The sequence below is a fragment of the Megachile rotundata genome, chromosome 1 (assembly GCF_050947335.1).
Source record: "Megachile rotundata isolate GNS110a chromosome 1, iyMegRotu1, whole genome shotgun sequence".
Classification (NCBI taxonomy): Eukaryota; Metazoa; Arthropoda; class Insecta; order Hymenoptera; family Megachilidae; genus Megachile; species Megachile rotundata.
Window position 1 is genome coordinate 12811898 of NC_134983.1, and position 15184 is coordinate 12827081.

At 31.3% G+C, this 15184-nt stretch overlaps 1 protein-coding gene across 2 annotated transcripts in view; it reads right to left on the minus strand.

Annotated features, from left to right (window-relative positions):
• LOC100875784 (neurotrimin) overlaps window positions 1-15184 on the minus strand; it is a 247487-nt gene that overhangs the window by 35290 nt on the left and 197013 nt on the right. For both annotated transcript variants that reach the window (XM_012280657.2, XM_012280658.2), the window contains exon 4: window positions 1114-1272. In XM_012280657.2, the coding sequence (XP_012136047.1) occupies window positions 1114-1272 (159 nt within the window). The remainder of the gene's footprint in view (window positions 1-1113; window positions 1273-15184) is intronic.

Here is a 15184-nt window from a genome sequence, read left to right on the forward strand (position 1 = left end):
AAAAACGAACCTCCAGGTGTTCTTTTACAAATACCATTCGATTATTCTTTGATATTTTTCAATACTTCCATCAGTGACAGTCAAAGATTGAAACTCTCTTTCAACTGTATATTCCGCATGACTGCAATAGCTAATACAATGATGTCCGGATACATGATTACAATTCTGCTCGCTGACATGTGAGTCATTTCAAAATGTCATTTTCACTGGCCGCTTTTTGTTAACTTTGGTGCACTGATTCTGATTCTGCGAACTGTATTCCGCTTTCTAGCTCCGGTTTTTGGGGAATTTGATTTTGAAAAAAAATACAATATTGAAGCTATGAACGTGTTTTGTTCTCATGGAATAATAGTTATTTGGTTTCAGCACGAAATTATTTTACGAACTCTACTGAACAAAATGAAACGTTATTGTGGTATTAAACACTTTTTAGATTCAAGTGAAAATGAAGCAGATATTCCTATAGAGAGCATCAAGAATTCTCTTTTAATTAAAAAAAAATTTTTATGAGATTTGAATCATATGCAACAATGAAATAGATGTTCTAGGTGCTTTTCTGATGATGAAACATATTTTGATAATATTATAGGAGAGTTTGATCACTTGATAGAGTACTTGATATATTAATAGAGTATCTCTCGGTGCATTCAATTTGAGAGACAACCAATTTCATTATAACTATTAAATTAACTAAATTTCATCGCGATTATTAAATTAATTATCTACAACAATTTCATCGTATTGTTATAAAAGCGCAAAGTACTGCTGTGTCAAATCAATCAAGGTAACTTCAGACGAAAGAAGAATAAGGTAGACGGAGAATTTACTTTTTGTTAATAATTACTTTTAACATTTTTATAAATATGTAAAGTGGCAAATTAGAATAGTAACAAGTATGTTGCTATATTGAAAACATTATCTTTAATATTTTCTGCTTAAGTATTATTTATAAAACCAGAGAATAAAGAAATGTAGTTAACATCTTAATAATAACACCGTTACAATTATGTACCTTTCTGATGAATTATTCTACCTACAGCCTCCCTACTAGAGCTCTTTATCTGTAAATTGTTAGCTACATTTATAGTACATGATTTGATGAAGAATACTGACCTTGCTTGCCATTTGACAAACGTATCAATTGACCATCTTCTCGTCGCCAGGTGATGTTAGGTTCTGGTGATCCTGTCGCTGTACAGTGTAGAGTTACGTTGCTACCTTCTCGTACCATCATATCAGTGCTTGTATCAGAATCCAAGATGTCCGGTGGAACTGTCGCAAACAGAAAATGGTGCACGTGAAATGAAGTGAAATTTTAGCACTAAAATTTTAATATATGACATTTGGTATTTCAGTAATTAAAACGATACTGAATAGTACACGCAAAATCCCTATTCATTGAATAATTCATTAATGCAGCTAATTTCGATTAAAGAGATTAATCATTCGATCAGGAATTACAAATTAATGATTACAAAATGTCATATGCGAATCACGATTATTTCCAAAATTCGTCCAAAAATTTGTTAATGATTACAATTGCTATTTTTGCAATTTTAATGTTGATAATTAATTTCAATACTTAATCGCTAACATAGTCAGAAACCGACGTTCTCCATTATGTATTAAACAGAATCTTGCTACGTGTCTGAATATTGCAAATTACATTCGTCTTCGGTGTTTTTAATTATCAACATGTACCTGCAATTTATAGTTCCATGTCACATCTTATATTCTTGAAATGTTCGTTAAGTTGACAGGAGCTGAATTTATATGCAAGTAAGTAGATCAAATAATTTACGCGAAAATTTGGATATATTTTAATCCTCGTTGGTTGAATGCTGAAGCGAAGATTTTGCAAGCTGATGGGCACATTTAGCCGGAAATGTCAAAATTACGGTTCCTCCGGAAATATCATTGGTTAATAGGTCATTCACTTCTATTATCAGCGGCATAGTAAAGTAGACGACGTTTGTCACTTTGCAGTATTTAGAAATTCCCCTCCAAATATATTTCTTCCACCTTATCTGAACAATGATTTAATTTAATTTCAATTCGCAGTACAATCACAGAACAATTCCTGTCCAACTTAATTCATCTCACAACTAAAACTTCTATTAACAAATTATGTAATCTTGAAGGTTGTTTCGAGTTTATTAAGTTTACGCATAAAGTTTTATAATGTATGAAATTTTATCTGTAAACTTTGTTCCAAGTTTCCAGGATTTCCATGAATTTATTTGGTTTCCAACTCTATTTTCCACTTTCTACTTTTGCATACTATGATTTTGAGCGCAAAATGTTATCAACGGTGTAAAACAATTTTTTTCCCAGAAGTACATTTCACCGACATTTTTGTAAGTAAATTTTCAGATCCTTCCTAGATTAAACTTTTACTGTAAAAGCATTCTGAAAATCTAATTGAAAAACCATGCAGTTGAAATTGAACGAAAAAATATTTGCTTCTATTCCAGTTATTAATTTTCTGTCACTAAAGCAACACCAAATCAAACGTTAGAAAAATATAAGCAAAGTTGGCAAGCTAGAATTGTTCCTTCTTTTTAAAAATCGTTCTATCGAACTGCTATTTTTGTACGGGTTCACAAAACCGTCCGAAAGTATGCAGGATATTTCGAGGGGTTTCACAAAAAGATGCTGACCGAACTTTATTGATCAAAGTTGCAAGATTTTTTTGAAAGGAAACTTTAAAAGTTGGTGCAGAATGGACAAAATAGGTCGGAAAAAAATGGAAGCTTTACAAAATATATTACAATGGTTTTCCTGTATGATTTCAAAAAAATGGAAGAGAATTGTTCTATATTATTTACAACACTTAAATCAATTTTTTATATTTTCATTGAAAAAGAATGACAGTTTCTTAAATAGGTTGCTACATATTTTTTAATGTTGTATGAAGCCATGTGTCGAGATAAATTTACTAATTTTTGGATTTACAACCTTCAAGACCATTTTCTTCGGAAATGAAGAAAATAAATTCGACATATTAATATTGTATTTACTAATACATTGCTATTAGAAATTGATAAAACTATCGAAACTGAGAATAATTTAAAAATAAATCAAGAGTAAACTTTTACAATTTAGAATAAATTGATGAATATAGTTTTAGAGGTTATGATCTCGCACATGCACGAATTCATCTTAATATGCAAGGTGAATATAATTCCATACATTCAGTATTTCATATGATATTAAAAATGAATTTTATTAAAAAGAACTGAGGCTTTCTCGAAAAGTAATATACATCATTTCTTGACAAGAATGTATAAAATGTTGATACGTGTCATCGCGTTGCTAATAAAATATAATAAAATGTTTCTCTGTGCCATTGTTTTGAAATTCTTACGAGGGGTCTATATTATCAAACACTTTGTATACTGAATTCTCTTCTGCAAATTACCTGTTTCTCTTTTAATTCTTCCCGTACAAGTGAATACTTTACTTGTTATAAAACCTGGCACAAAGGATCTTTTGAATCCTAGTGTTATTTGTAGGAGACATGCTTTTAAAACTGAATGCGAGAGAACAGTTTTCAATTGTATTTACCTTATAATTTATCTTTCATAAATGGAAGTCTCTATATACTCAGCGTCATAATGAATTTTATTCAGTTCATAGTTATTTCCTTTTATACGAATTGCGCGAAAATTTTAATGCAGACTGTAAAATAGAATTAGCAGATTTTAAAGGGTTGTAATTCTAATAAAATTATTAGGTTATTTTTTACTTTTCGTTAAAATTTTATGTACGGAGAATTTTTAGGTATTTTTTTTTGGTAATTATGTTGTGTCTCAAAATGCAACGAAAGTTTTAAATCATTTATAAATGCAGGCCGATAACGAACAAAACGGTCGTTCTAAAGTCTGAGAGAATAATTATTTAACGCGTTAAAAATATTCTATTAATTGTATATTAAATCGTGCTATTTTTAATAGCAAGATCAACAAACGTATGCATAATTCAATTCGACCTCTCTGTACACAGATTCTAATTTGTCGACAGAAGTTATCCGATAGATTGGAACATGTGTGCCGGAATAATTTGTAATGCGATACTTTGCAATGATATTCTACACCGCATACAGTCCCAGAATAATTAATTTGTCGATATTAATTACATTGTTTGGGTTGTCATTTCTTCCCGTTAAATAAGGACAGGTTAAATGTAAATAGCATATCTCGTTATATTAATAGTATTAATAATTATCGCTGTATGTGAAATAAAACAATACGTTTAGCATATGCAATTTTAGCACAAACTTGTATTAAACTCTTAGTTACCGTTTGCTCATGAAATTGTGGTACATGACGTTGTTGAACAGATATCTTATTTTAGTTTTTACTAAGAGGTTTTCGTTTCTTCACCTAAGTTGTAATAAAATTACTTTATATAATAGTGAAATTATCAAATTAGTTAGAGATAAAATTACCAGGAATAGATATCTTCCAAGTTCAGCAAAGCAGTCAGAATTTATGTGTTTCATTAAAAATTGATGGTGCAATATGGTGAGTTTGAGAAAAGTAGACGTCACATGAGTGCAAGAGAAATGGGTTCTACTTTCGTATTTATTTCTTCGAGTCAACATTACGCTGACCTCGTACCGTTCAACGTCGCTTTAAGTCATGTATGTCGGTTCGCAAGATCTAAATTTCCACACTTCAGTTCCTGCGTAATTCTACGCTCGTATATTTCAATCAACACAGTGAATCGAGCAAATTAATAAGCGAAAGAAATATTTCTTACTATACCGTGTGCAGGAATTCTACTATTTTTCTTTTTCATGAACTGCACAATGTACATGTGTACAGAATCGTAAAATTTTGAATAACAAGGGTAATCAAGGTGCCATTTATAACCACTTTGATTTTGAAAAAGCATAGCATTTTTGTACAACTCATGTATAGACACGGAACGCTATTAAATAATAATTTGAAAACAACCCTACGGTTTCAAGGATATTTTTGGGTTTTTAGGTTACGTTTCTCAAACAACAAATATTTCTGACGAATAAGACATATGATTTCAAAGCATATGTGAATTGATACGCTGCCTATGAATGAACGACCCCATGATCGAATCGTAAAAATGACTACAATTTTCATAGGTTCAAAAACGGAATGTTTAGAAATTGAAGTAGGTCACAGTATTATTAACCTCTTAACATTCTCTATATTGGAAAGTTTCAAAGAGAAATAAACTGAAATAAATGGCTTTTCTTAGACAGACCGAATGTTTAACCGCTATCTAGAATCTAGATTACTGGTCTTTTAGAAACTAAAATAACTGGACCTTTTAATGACTGTAAAAGTTTAACTACATAGGTGTAATAATATAATCGTAGGTATTGGATCAAGTAAAAAGTTCCTGTAAATCCTGGTTTCGAAAAATGAATAATGAAAATTTATTTATGAACATTGTAAAAAGGTGTGATCCTATTTGACTACATCCTTTCATTATTTTTAGTAAAACCTTCGTGAAATTTTATGTGAACTTTTTTGATGAAAATTATTCATTTTACTTAAAAATTTTTAATTTACAATTTATGTAAACATTTTCACATTTTATTTATACCCAATAAGAAAATACTGTAATAGTTATAAAAAATTAAATATAACTTGGATAAATAAATTGACTTTTCACAAAAAATACTCTGCAAAGAATTTTTTTGAAAGTCAAAAATTAACTTTACTATACTGGCTCTACTTCACTAAATGATGGTCTGTTTTGGGTCTGGCAGTTTTAATTTACATAGAAAAAGACGGAAGCTTAAATTTAAGCCCCGTTGCAAGCTTGTATTCGACGACGTAAGTAAACCGCAAAGAATTTTCTGATTGGTCTGCTAGGTAATTGCCTCGGGGTGGAGCAGGCAAAGTATTTTTTAAATGCTAATTTCTTATTGAATGACACGAATATCATGTCAAATAATTAGCCACAAAAATTTACCGCAAGTAATTATTGACTGTGCTTATAAATTGATTCTTGAAATATGGGACAGCTTAACATTTCTGTGATGAGAAATTGACCTGCCTATTCTATTACACTTGTAAAACAAATTACATTATTTTTCTTGAAAAACATTTTAATGTTAATATTTGGACTTTAAGATTCACTCATGAATTCGCTTGAGGTTACAATACTGAAACTATTGAATGTTTCATTCTATTGTAAATAAATCTGGTTTTTTTATTTTCGTTATATTTTACTCGAATTATTTATAATTTTATCTAATCTCAATATTATATTTCTGGTTAAGTAAAATAATTCCAAATAACGAATTGATATATTTCTAACGAAACCTCATCTTGGATGGCAGCGATGTTAGAAACCTCATAATAATATCAACTGAAAATTCACACAACCACAACAGTGAAATCACACATTTTTGGTCAGACTTTAATACAGATAGTTAAGGTGCTTTTTCAATTTTATTTTTCTATATGTAATCTCAAATGTTTATTCCGGTTCTTTTTCCTGATTTAACTGAATTCGCAGCACAGTCGCACGTGCACAAAGCGATGATTAATGTACCAACAATTTAATTTGAATATTCCATGTTAAAAATCATTTTTGCCGAAGCCTAAACGAAACCAATGATAAACGAGACAATCAGTCTCCATCATTCTCCAGTCGGAAATTCGTGTTCACGTGTATATACGAGCGCGTTCCCGCATTTCTAAGCAATAAATCCATCTCGCTCTCATTCGCGTTCCGTTTACTAAGCAAGTTTCGCCGGTTGTCGTAACACTTAACGCAACAATAACGTCCCCAAGTTACACTCAACACCGTCGAGAATGTGTAAATGTATCTGTTCACCTATAAATTGTCCTATATCGTATGTACACTTGTTCTTGTGGTACAGGTACCAGCAAAACTCGAGCGAAATGCATGATGCAGAGGTCGTTTCGATAAAAAAAATATGCGCGGTGGAAACGACGATCGTAGAAACCATTCAATATTGTGTTTCGAAAGATTTTTATAGAATACGTTTCTACGAGGTTGAATTCGTTAACTGGAACAGTGCCGGAAAATTGATAAAAAGTGCAAGTATCCGAAAACTCAATCAATGGAGTATATAACGAAAGTGGAACAACTCCATTTTTTAAGAAAATTCCATTTATTTTTTAGTTGAAAAAAATACACGCACCACTTTTATTAATAGTGCATAATATAAAATTTGGGTTAGAAATAAAAATTTATAACTCTTACATATTATTAATATATTTATACATTTATACATTATTTGCGAAGGAAAAAATTATTCAGAATCACATCAGCTACAGCTCCTTTTCGAGAGTAGCACTAGTTGTGAAACACCCTGTATAATTATCAATGAAATATATTTTACATCACTCTACTATCTATGAAAATATCTATGAAAATTATCTTAAGATATCTGTAATTTAATCGAACCATATGTATTTTAATTGAATCACTGTATTTGTGCACTTCACCAATATATGCTTGCTCACGATGTTTAATAAACTTCAAAACCAAATTGTAACTAAAATGTTTTACTGTTTGTCACGTGACTCCAGTTAGTAAATCACTGAATTCCTACTCGTGTAATTACCTTCGTTCTGTCATTATCGAGTCAGCGCACCAGAACAGATGAGTACCCCATATAGATGACACTCTTGAGTTCCTCATATTGTTGACACTCTCGAGCTTCTCCGTTGAGACTCTTGAGTTCTTCAGACAGTTTACACTCTTAAGTTCATCATGTAATCGACATTCTGTAGTTTTGAAACGTCCAAAAGTCCATAATGAAGTCTTTCCGTGACATCTGAATAATTTCTGTTGTACTATGCACCTAAACCGAAGGTAACAAGGTAGAATCGTTGCAATGTTAGGAAATAAAACATAATTCTCGCGACATATAAAATCTCCATAATGGAGATAAGCTGCGTGTTAGGTCCTGAAATTAGGCAGCTTGAGCCTAGTTGCATAAATCTCTAAATAAATCTCGTTAAATCCATTCAACTGCATAGTTAGCTTGATATTACATGAAGGTAACAAATGTAGCGTTATGTAGGCCAGTGAATCATGCCAGGAAAATATTCTTTCGTTGAATCCGCTAGAAGTGAAACCACAGGTATATAATCCAGCAACTGGATATATTCCACGGATCAGACCTTTCCATTCGACCATGTCCATTAAAGCCAACCTGACTTTCTCCCCTGTTCACCTCCCTACTTTCCTTTCTCTCCCCGAGCGTCGAATAAACGTGTCCCTCGCGAGTAATGTCTTACTGGATTCGCCTACATGCGAATCGGCCCGAAGGTAGCGCGGTTAGTAGTAGTACAGCCAAAGAGGAGTAGGAGAAGGGTTACACCGAGGGGTCGATTTTATTCCACCCTATGGCCGGAACTCGATTTGCGGTTGAGTGGCCGTATGGGTGATGCTGAATTGGCGGGTCAAAGCCACCCGGTCAGTTTTCGATGCTCTCCCAGTTATATCGGGTGTTAAGAAAGCAATGTCCATACTTCACAGAAGGCATCGTATGAACGTTTTCATACACAACGGATGAGAATTACGAAAACAATCGAGCCGTGAAATCGATCGACTATCAATGTTTTTCGTTTAAGCTTACGCATTCAGAAGAATTGTATTTACTGCAGAGCACGTAGCTTTTTACTAGAAAATTACGATGCAGGGATAGCGACTAACATTTGTTTTAACGCGTTTGCTGTAGATTGTAAACGTTTGCAATATGTTTTCAAATTTAGTTGAAGAATTTGGAGTTTTATGAGATATTTAATTTTCAAAGTTACAATTTTTCAAAACATTATTTGAAAAAAAATTTAATGATTTGAATTAGCTATAACAATTATAACTGTTTATATAGTTCTGACTATGTAATAAAATAAAATTGCAAATTAAAATAGCATAAAATTTCCCAGAGAACATGGACCTTTGCGTACCTGAATTTTCTCAAACTTGTTCAAACAGCATGTTCGGGTTGATGACGAATTTTCGTAGAAACGACACGAATCTAATACCACGGGTGGCTGCATATCGAAAAGCTATTATCGTAGAAAAACAATAACACCATGCTTGATCTGCTTACCCCATTTTAATAAAATTTCTTGTGCTATAAATTTCCTTTAATTTTTGTCTGATCGATAAGAAAACAACCTTTAACAGAAAATAGAATTTTTCTCACTCTATAAATTTTCTTTAATTTTCGTCTGATCGATAACAATATTTGATATTAACATTCGATAAAACTCTCCACTAAACACTTACTTTACTGAAATTAAGAAAAATATTTAAATAATTTACAAAGGAAATATTCCTCAGAAATTAATTTCAGGAAAATTAAATTAAGACTAAATTTTTGTCTTTAGAAACTTAATATTTAATACCATCATATAGAATAAATTAAACTCTTGATTAAATATGTGTACTTTAAAAATGAGGTCATACGTGATTAATTATGTAGTAACTAAGACAAAATTATTCTTTGGCGTAGGTATTAAATTAAATAAGCTACTTCCAAGATTTTAATTTCTGACAAAATAATTTTTCATTGAAAGTCATTGGTAACTCCATCTCATTTAATAAGGACGGCTATCAAAATGATACGCTTAGAGTTTAATGAGTTTTCGCTCGTTGCATGTATAGTTTTGGATACGGAAGACCAATAGTTGAACTCGAACCATACATATACGGAGATTGATGATGATGTTATCTTTGAGCGTGTAGTAAAAGCTCATTAAACTCTGAAAATATCAGTTTGAGACCTCTTTCTATAAGGTCTTGTCATTTAATCGTGATGACAGTGAACAATCCGATAGAGCATTTAAAATATAATAATCAGATAATTAAATTTGATACTTATTACAATTAACTGAAGTAACTAATAAATACATCACGAAATGCTGTTCCATAATAGCTATCAGTTGCAAACTGGAGGAGCTTTGATAATATTCAAAATTAATAATAATACATCGAAATAGAGGTTCATGGACTGCTTTTGATGCACTGAACTAAATAGAGGGCAACTTATTTCTATTAATATGCAAATTCTGTATTTTCATTTCGGTGTTGTATCTAGAAGATCATTTATTATTAGAATGTGATGCTTCTGAAAATATGTACAGGTATAAGACAAAAATAAAGATTTTAACATTTGAGTAAAAAATTACACTTGTATTTACATGTAATGTATCTTTGTTTTGAATATTTTTCGCAATGCAAAGATTTGATACTCGCATCAAAATAAATTATTATTTAGAGTCAGTTCATAATCAGACAATGATCATGATTAGTGTTTATTAAGATTGATTAAAAGTATTAGACAGTGTGTTTTACAAGCTGTGTCCATTAGAAATGTCTTTGTTATTTCAAACAAAAAAAATAAAAATCAACCTATACAAATTATAAAAAGACTTTTTAAATCTTGTAAAAAATATTTACAAGTATCTTCAATTTCTATTCGTTATACATTAAATATATTTCTATAATAATATTTTTACAATTCGTACAGTATGATGTATACAAAATTAGGTTTTCTGATTAAATGTTTTAACAAATAGGTGAATTGGAAGTATATTTAATTACTAAGGACTTAATTGCTAAGGGTTACTAATACCCAGTCGAAACGAATTACTTCAGTGTCGTTAAATTTCGTATTCCAAGACAATTTATAATCGTTAAATACGTGACTTTTTCTCTGGCCATTATCTTATTTTCTAGCGGCAGTCCTAGTTCATTGGAAAGTAACTTCTTGCATCCTGCATCAATCTGAATCTGCCTCGTTTATCCTGTCCCGGTACTTCCACCCTTCCACGCTCACCGGAATTCACCCCTTTCCAACGTTATCTAGCACCCTGGTCTCGTGATACGTTCTTCCTCCCGATCACACTGACATCTCATGCTGATTGTGAATCGGTCAGGAGATAAAAATTAGAGGTAAAAAAGTGCCGGTCGAACGCTGCAAGCGAACCGTGGCTTAATTTTGACGTGTAAATCCGTTCGAAACTCTTTTGCTGATCGCATACGAAAATAAAAGATTCATTATTCCGTACAAACGATGTCGTATCTAACCTATCCATTCGAAAAAAGATCGAACATTTTTCGAATGAATCGTTAAACGTTCGACGCTGGCGCTGCAACGTTTACATTTTTATTTGCTGAAAAAGAAATCAAATATACGGCAATAAAATTGATAAAAATGTGGAACAAGAATTTGTATTTAGCTTAGAGTTCTTTATTGAACGTTTGTTTCGGAAAAAGATAAGAGCTGAAATTCATTGCTGCAAGTAAATCTTGAAAGTATTTCAACGGAGGATGTTCTCAGATTAACAATTTTAAACAATCTAAAAACGGTTTTACAGTAAATAATTTTTATTTCAAATTTTAACATTTAGGAAATATTTATCTTCCACGTCAGTGTTCTTTTTTCAGAACACATGTTAAATTATTTTTGTATTGATTTGATTTTGAGCTGAAGACAAATGAAATTATATTTTTTGAGAGGTACTCTCCATTTTCATTTTTTAAGACTGTTGAATAAAATTGCAAAAAATGAGGAACATTCGTTTAATTTAAAATACGCAAATACATTCTTTTAATACCGAAATGCGATTCAGTACGGAAATCGTTTGCAATCGTGGGAAAAAGAGAAACACGTTCTTGGTAGAGCTAAACTTTATTGGAGTAGAATATAAGAACAGAGCACTTTATCAGAGATAAAATATGTAGCTTACAAGTTTGATGCTTCCAGCGAACTGCGTATTCCCGCAAGAAGATTGCAGAAGTGACAGAAGAAGTTCGGCCGTATATTTTGTGGACAATTCTGCTAGTAAGAAAAATCTGAGGCATTCAATATCCGTTTGGAGCGATGCAAATAACAGTTGTACAAAATGCATTAAAAATCCTGTTACTATGCCATAGCAGTCATATTCTCGTACAAAAGTGTCTTAGAAATGTGGAGTAGTATTCTTTCATAAAATCTTTCGGTTTAGAAAATCGTTTAAAAATTCCTGTAATTTCCTTGTTCCTAAATTTTTAAATTCCTTAAAGATTTTTAAAAAATATACGCAAATAAGAGAGAAGTATATGCAGAATTTTTAAATTATATTTATTTTGTTCGAACCAAAATTACTGTAGATCATACAACACATCTATATTGAATGACCAATATTTTCACTTCATATCATTACAGAAAAATATTAGAAATAATCAATTAAATTGTGAGCAAGTCAACTTCGAAATCCTCCATTTTGTTCCGACGTTAAATAAAAATGTTTGAAGTGCAGATTTTCCAATTTCTTATACGGTTACAAAATAGCTCGCTACAAAAGTGGTCTTTTACATAAAATAGTGCTTGAACAATACGTTAATGCAATGTTGAAGTCATTTCATTTGTTTCCGCTTAAACTTCGCTTTTATAAAGCAATCCGAAACTACGGAATAATTATTCTAAAACTGAATGAAAATTTTTACTCGAACGATGCACCCTCAAACGAAAATGTTGCAGGTTTTAATCAGAACTTTGTTGCCATGGCACTTGTAATTCTATATCCAGCTTGAATATTCATAAGCTTAAATTCGTTGCGCGGCGCAAAGAGCGTTTCAGCTGCTTTTGGTTTCTCGGAACGTTTAAACGAACATTTATTTATTTATTCGTTTATATTAAAAGATTGTCTACACAGAGAAACGCGTTCGAAAGAGAAAAGTGCATATTGTTCTGCCACAACGTGTAATTTCTACGGGCTGTAATTGTACTCTTAACAGAATATACAGGGTGGCATTTCTTTCTTGAAGGTAACCATTTTTTGAGATAACAAATAGATGTATTTTTCTGTTAATATATTTGGATTATTAGGTTGTATCAAATAGAAAATGATATTAGGTTAATTTTGCTTATGTTCAGGTTTTTGATCAAGATGGCGGTGACGAAAGATGACGATACATTCGAGGTGATATATTGTCGAAAAATGTTAGATGTACCAATAAAGTATGAATCATAAAAATAATGTCGTTTCTCGTGCAATGAAGGATAATATTTATACATATAAATAGTAAATACAAGAGTTATAATAAATAAGTTAAATGTAGTAACTCCTATTAATATTTGAACACTATTGTACTCTATCAATTATTCTGTATATTTATAATGAAATTAACATATGTTTTTCTTTATCATAAAACATATTCTTAACGATAATATAAATTTGATTTATTTCAACAAATTGTAGCTTCTAAAAGAAAATTTGCATTTTGTTTATTTGTCATGAACATAACCCTTCATGGAAGTTTTAATTATTTAAAATGTATTTTTGAAAGAAATATCACCGAAATGTATTCTACATTTCCAGAGATATACGTGAAATTAATTAATTACGAAAATTAACATTGTACATCATTAAAAACACGTACTTATGTCTTGTAATCCTAAATGGCGCCACTCACGAGAAAAGCTTTTCGCAAAAGTACCAACCTTTTAACATCGAAAAAACAATAAATCCTTTTAAAATTTTAACCGAGTTTTAAATTTTCGCCGTTAATATCGCGTACTTACCGACACGAAGCGTAATGTCCACTTTTATCTTCGAAAATAAAGAATCCGAAATGTAGTTAAGCTATTAATTCATTATGGCCGATTAGCTTTGATAAAGATTTAAGGTCTCGTGGAAGATCGTTGTTTCGTAATTGATTGTTGGCGTAAATTCTATATCGGTAAAAGACACGGCAAGCGATGCTAGCAAATAAAATCGCTTTAATCGATAGAGGAGAAGTGTGTAGGTCATTAGGTGCTCGCGTGCCAGCATGATACGTGTTAATCGCGATAAACTGCTGCATCTGCTTTTCCGAATACCGTGTGTTCACACCGAGACACACGAGTAATTCGAAAATATTACCTTTGCACAGTCATGGTTACATTTTAATCATTTATTTACCACGTCGATGTACAAGCATCGAGGCTTTTGCGCGTGGAAATAAATGGAAGGCTTTATTTATAAATCCAATTTGCTTTACGACACGCGATAAAAGAGCTTCCCATGTGAGCTTGCAAGTTTCAATATCTTTCAACGACTAAAAGCTGATTGGATACTCGTTTGATATGTATTTATCGGATGTAACGTTAAACGTGCATTTGTTACACGCTACCGATCAGCGGCTTTAGAATACGAGCGCATTTAAGAGGATACTATCATGCTTGTCAAATAATTGCTAACACGTACCTTCAAAGTATTCACTACACCGATTTATCGGTTATCTTGATCAACAAAATTAATCTTCATTTTATTTATTTACCTTTTACACTCGAAAGTAATTTTACTGTTTGCAAACAGCAATTTTAACTTACTAGTTAAAAAGTTAAACGAATTCTTTTGAGGTTATTATTTTTCTACTAATAATTTCCACTATTGTTTGTTTCACTATGTTTATAAATCACACGTGTCATATTATAGAATTGGTTATAAAGTGCTTATTTCAAATTATTGTATTAAATAAAATGGTGCCTGAGAGGCACCTCTTGAACGCAAAAGGTTAACTACATTTTCAATGTTCACTTGGTTTGAATTTTGTATTATGGAGAAACTAGTATTTATGTCACTTTTGTTCCTCAATATGTACATCAAACGTTGGTACAAAAATTATGTTGATGTTATAAAATAAATATATGATTCAAATAAATTACGGAAACAATGAATATAATATTTGTTACATCTGTGGCAGTCACATGTGATAAATACATTTTGGATTAAAACAAATTTTGGCATATTTGTACGAATTTCTATAAACCGTAAAGTTAACAATGATTATTACTGTGTCAGCTAAATAGTTAAAGTAATCGTTGTTCTTATTTTTAATAAGTAAACCATTTACTTGTATCACGAAGAGACATTAAACGGAAATTACAAATCGTCGAACGGAAAGTAATAAATTCTCATTGAATGAACGGTACTGACAGAATATAATAGAATGTATTTGTGATATAACAAAGAATGGTATCTGCAAATTGTGCAATGATACAGAACTAATCTGATTCGTTGAACAATCATGCAGGCACACGCCACGCGCAAATGAATCATATTTTCATGATATTATAATTGAGAGGTGCATCAGTAAATGAAGCATTGTCTATAATCTTGCAAGATTCCAATCATCGATATGATTATTATTCACAATGATACCACACAATTTTGAA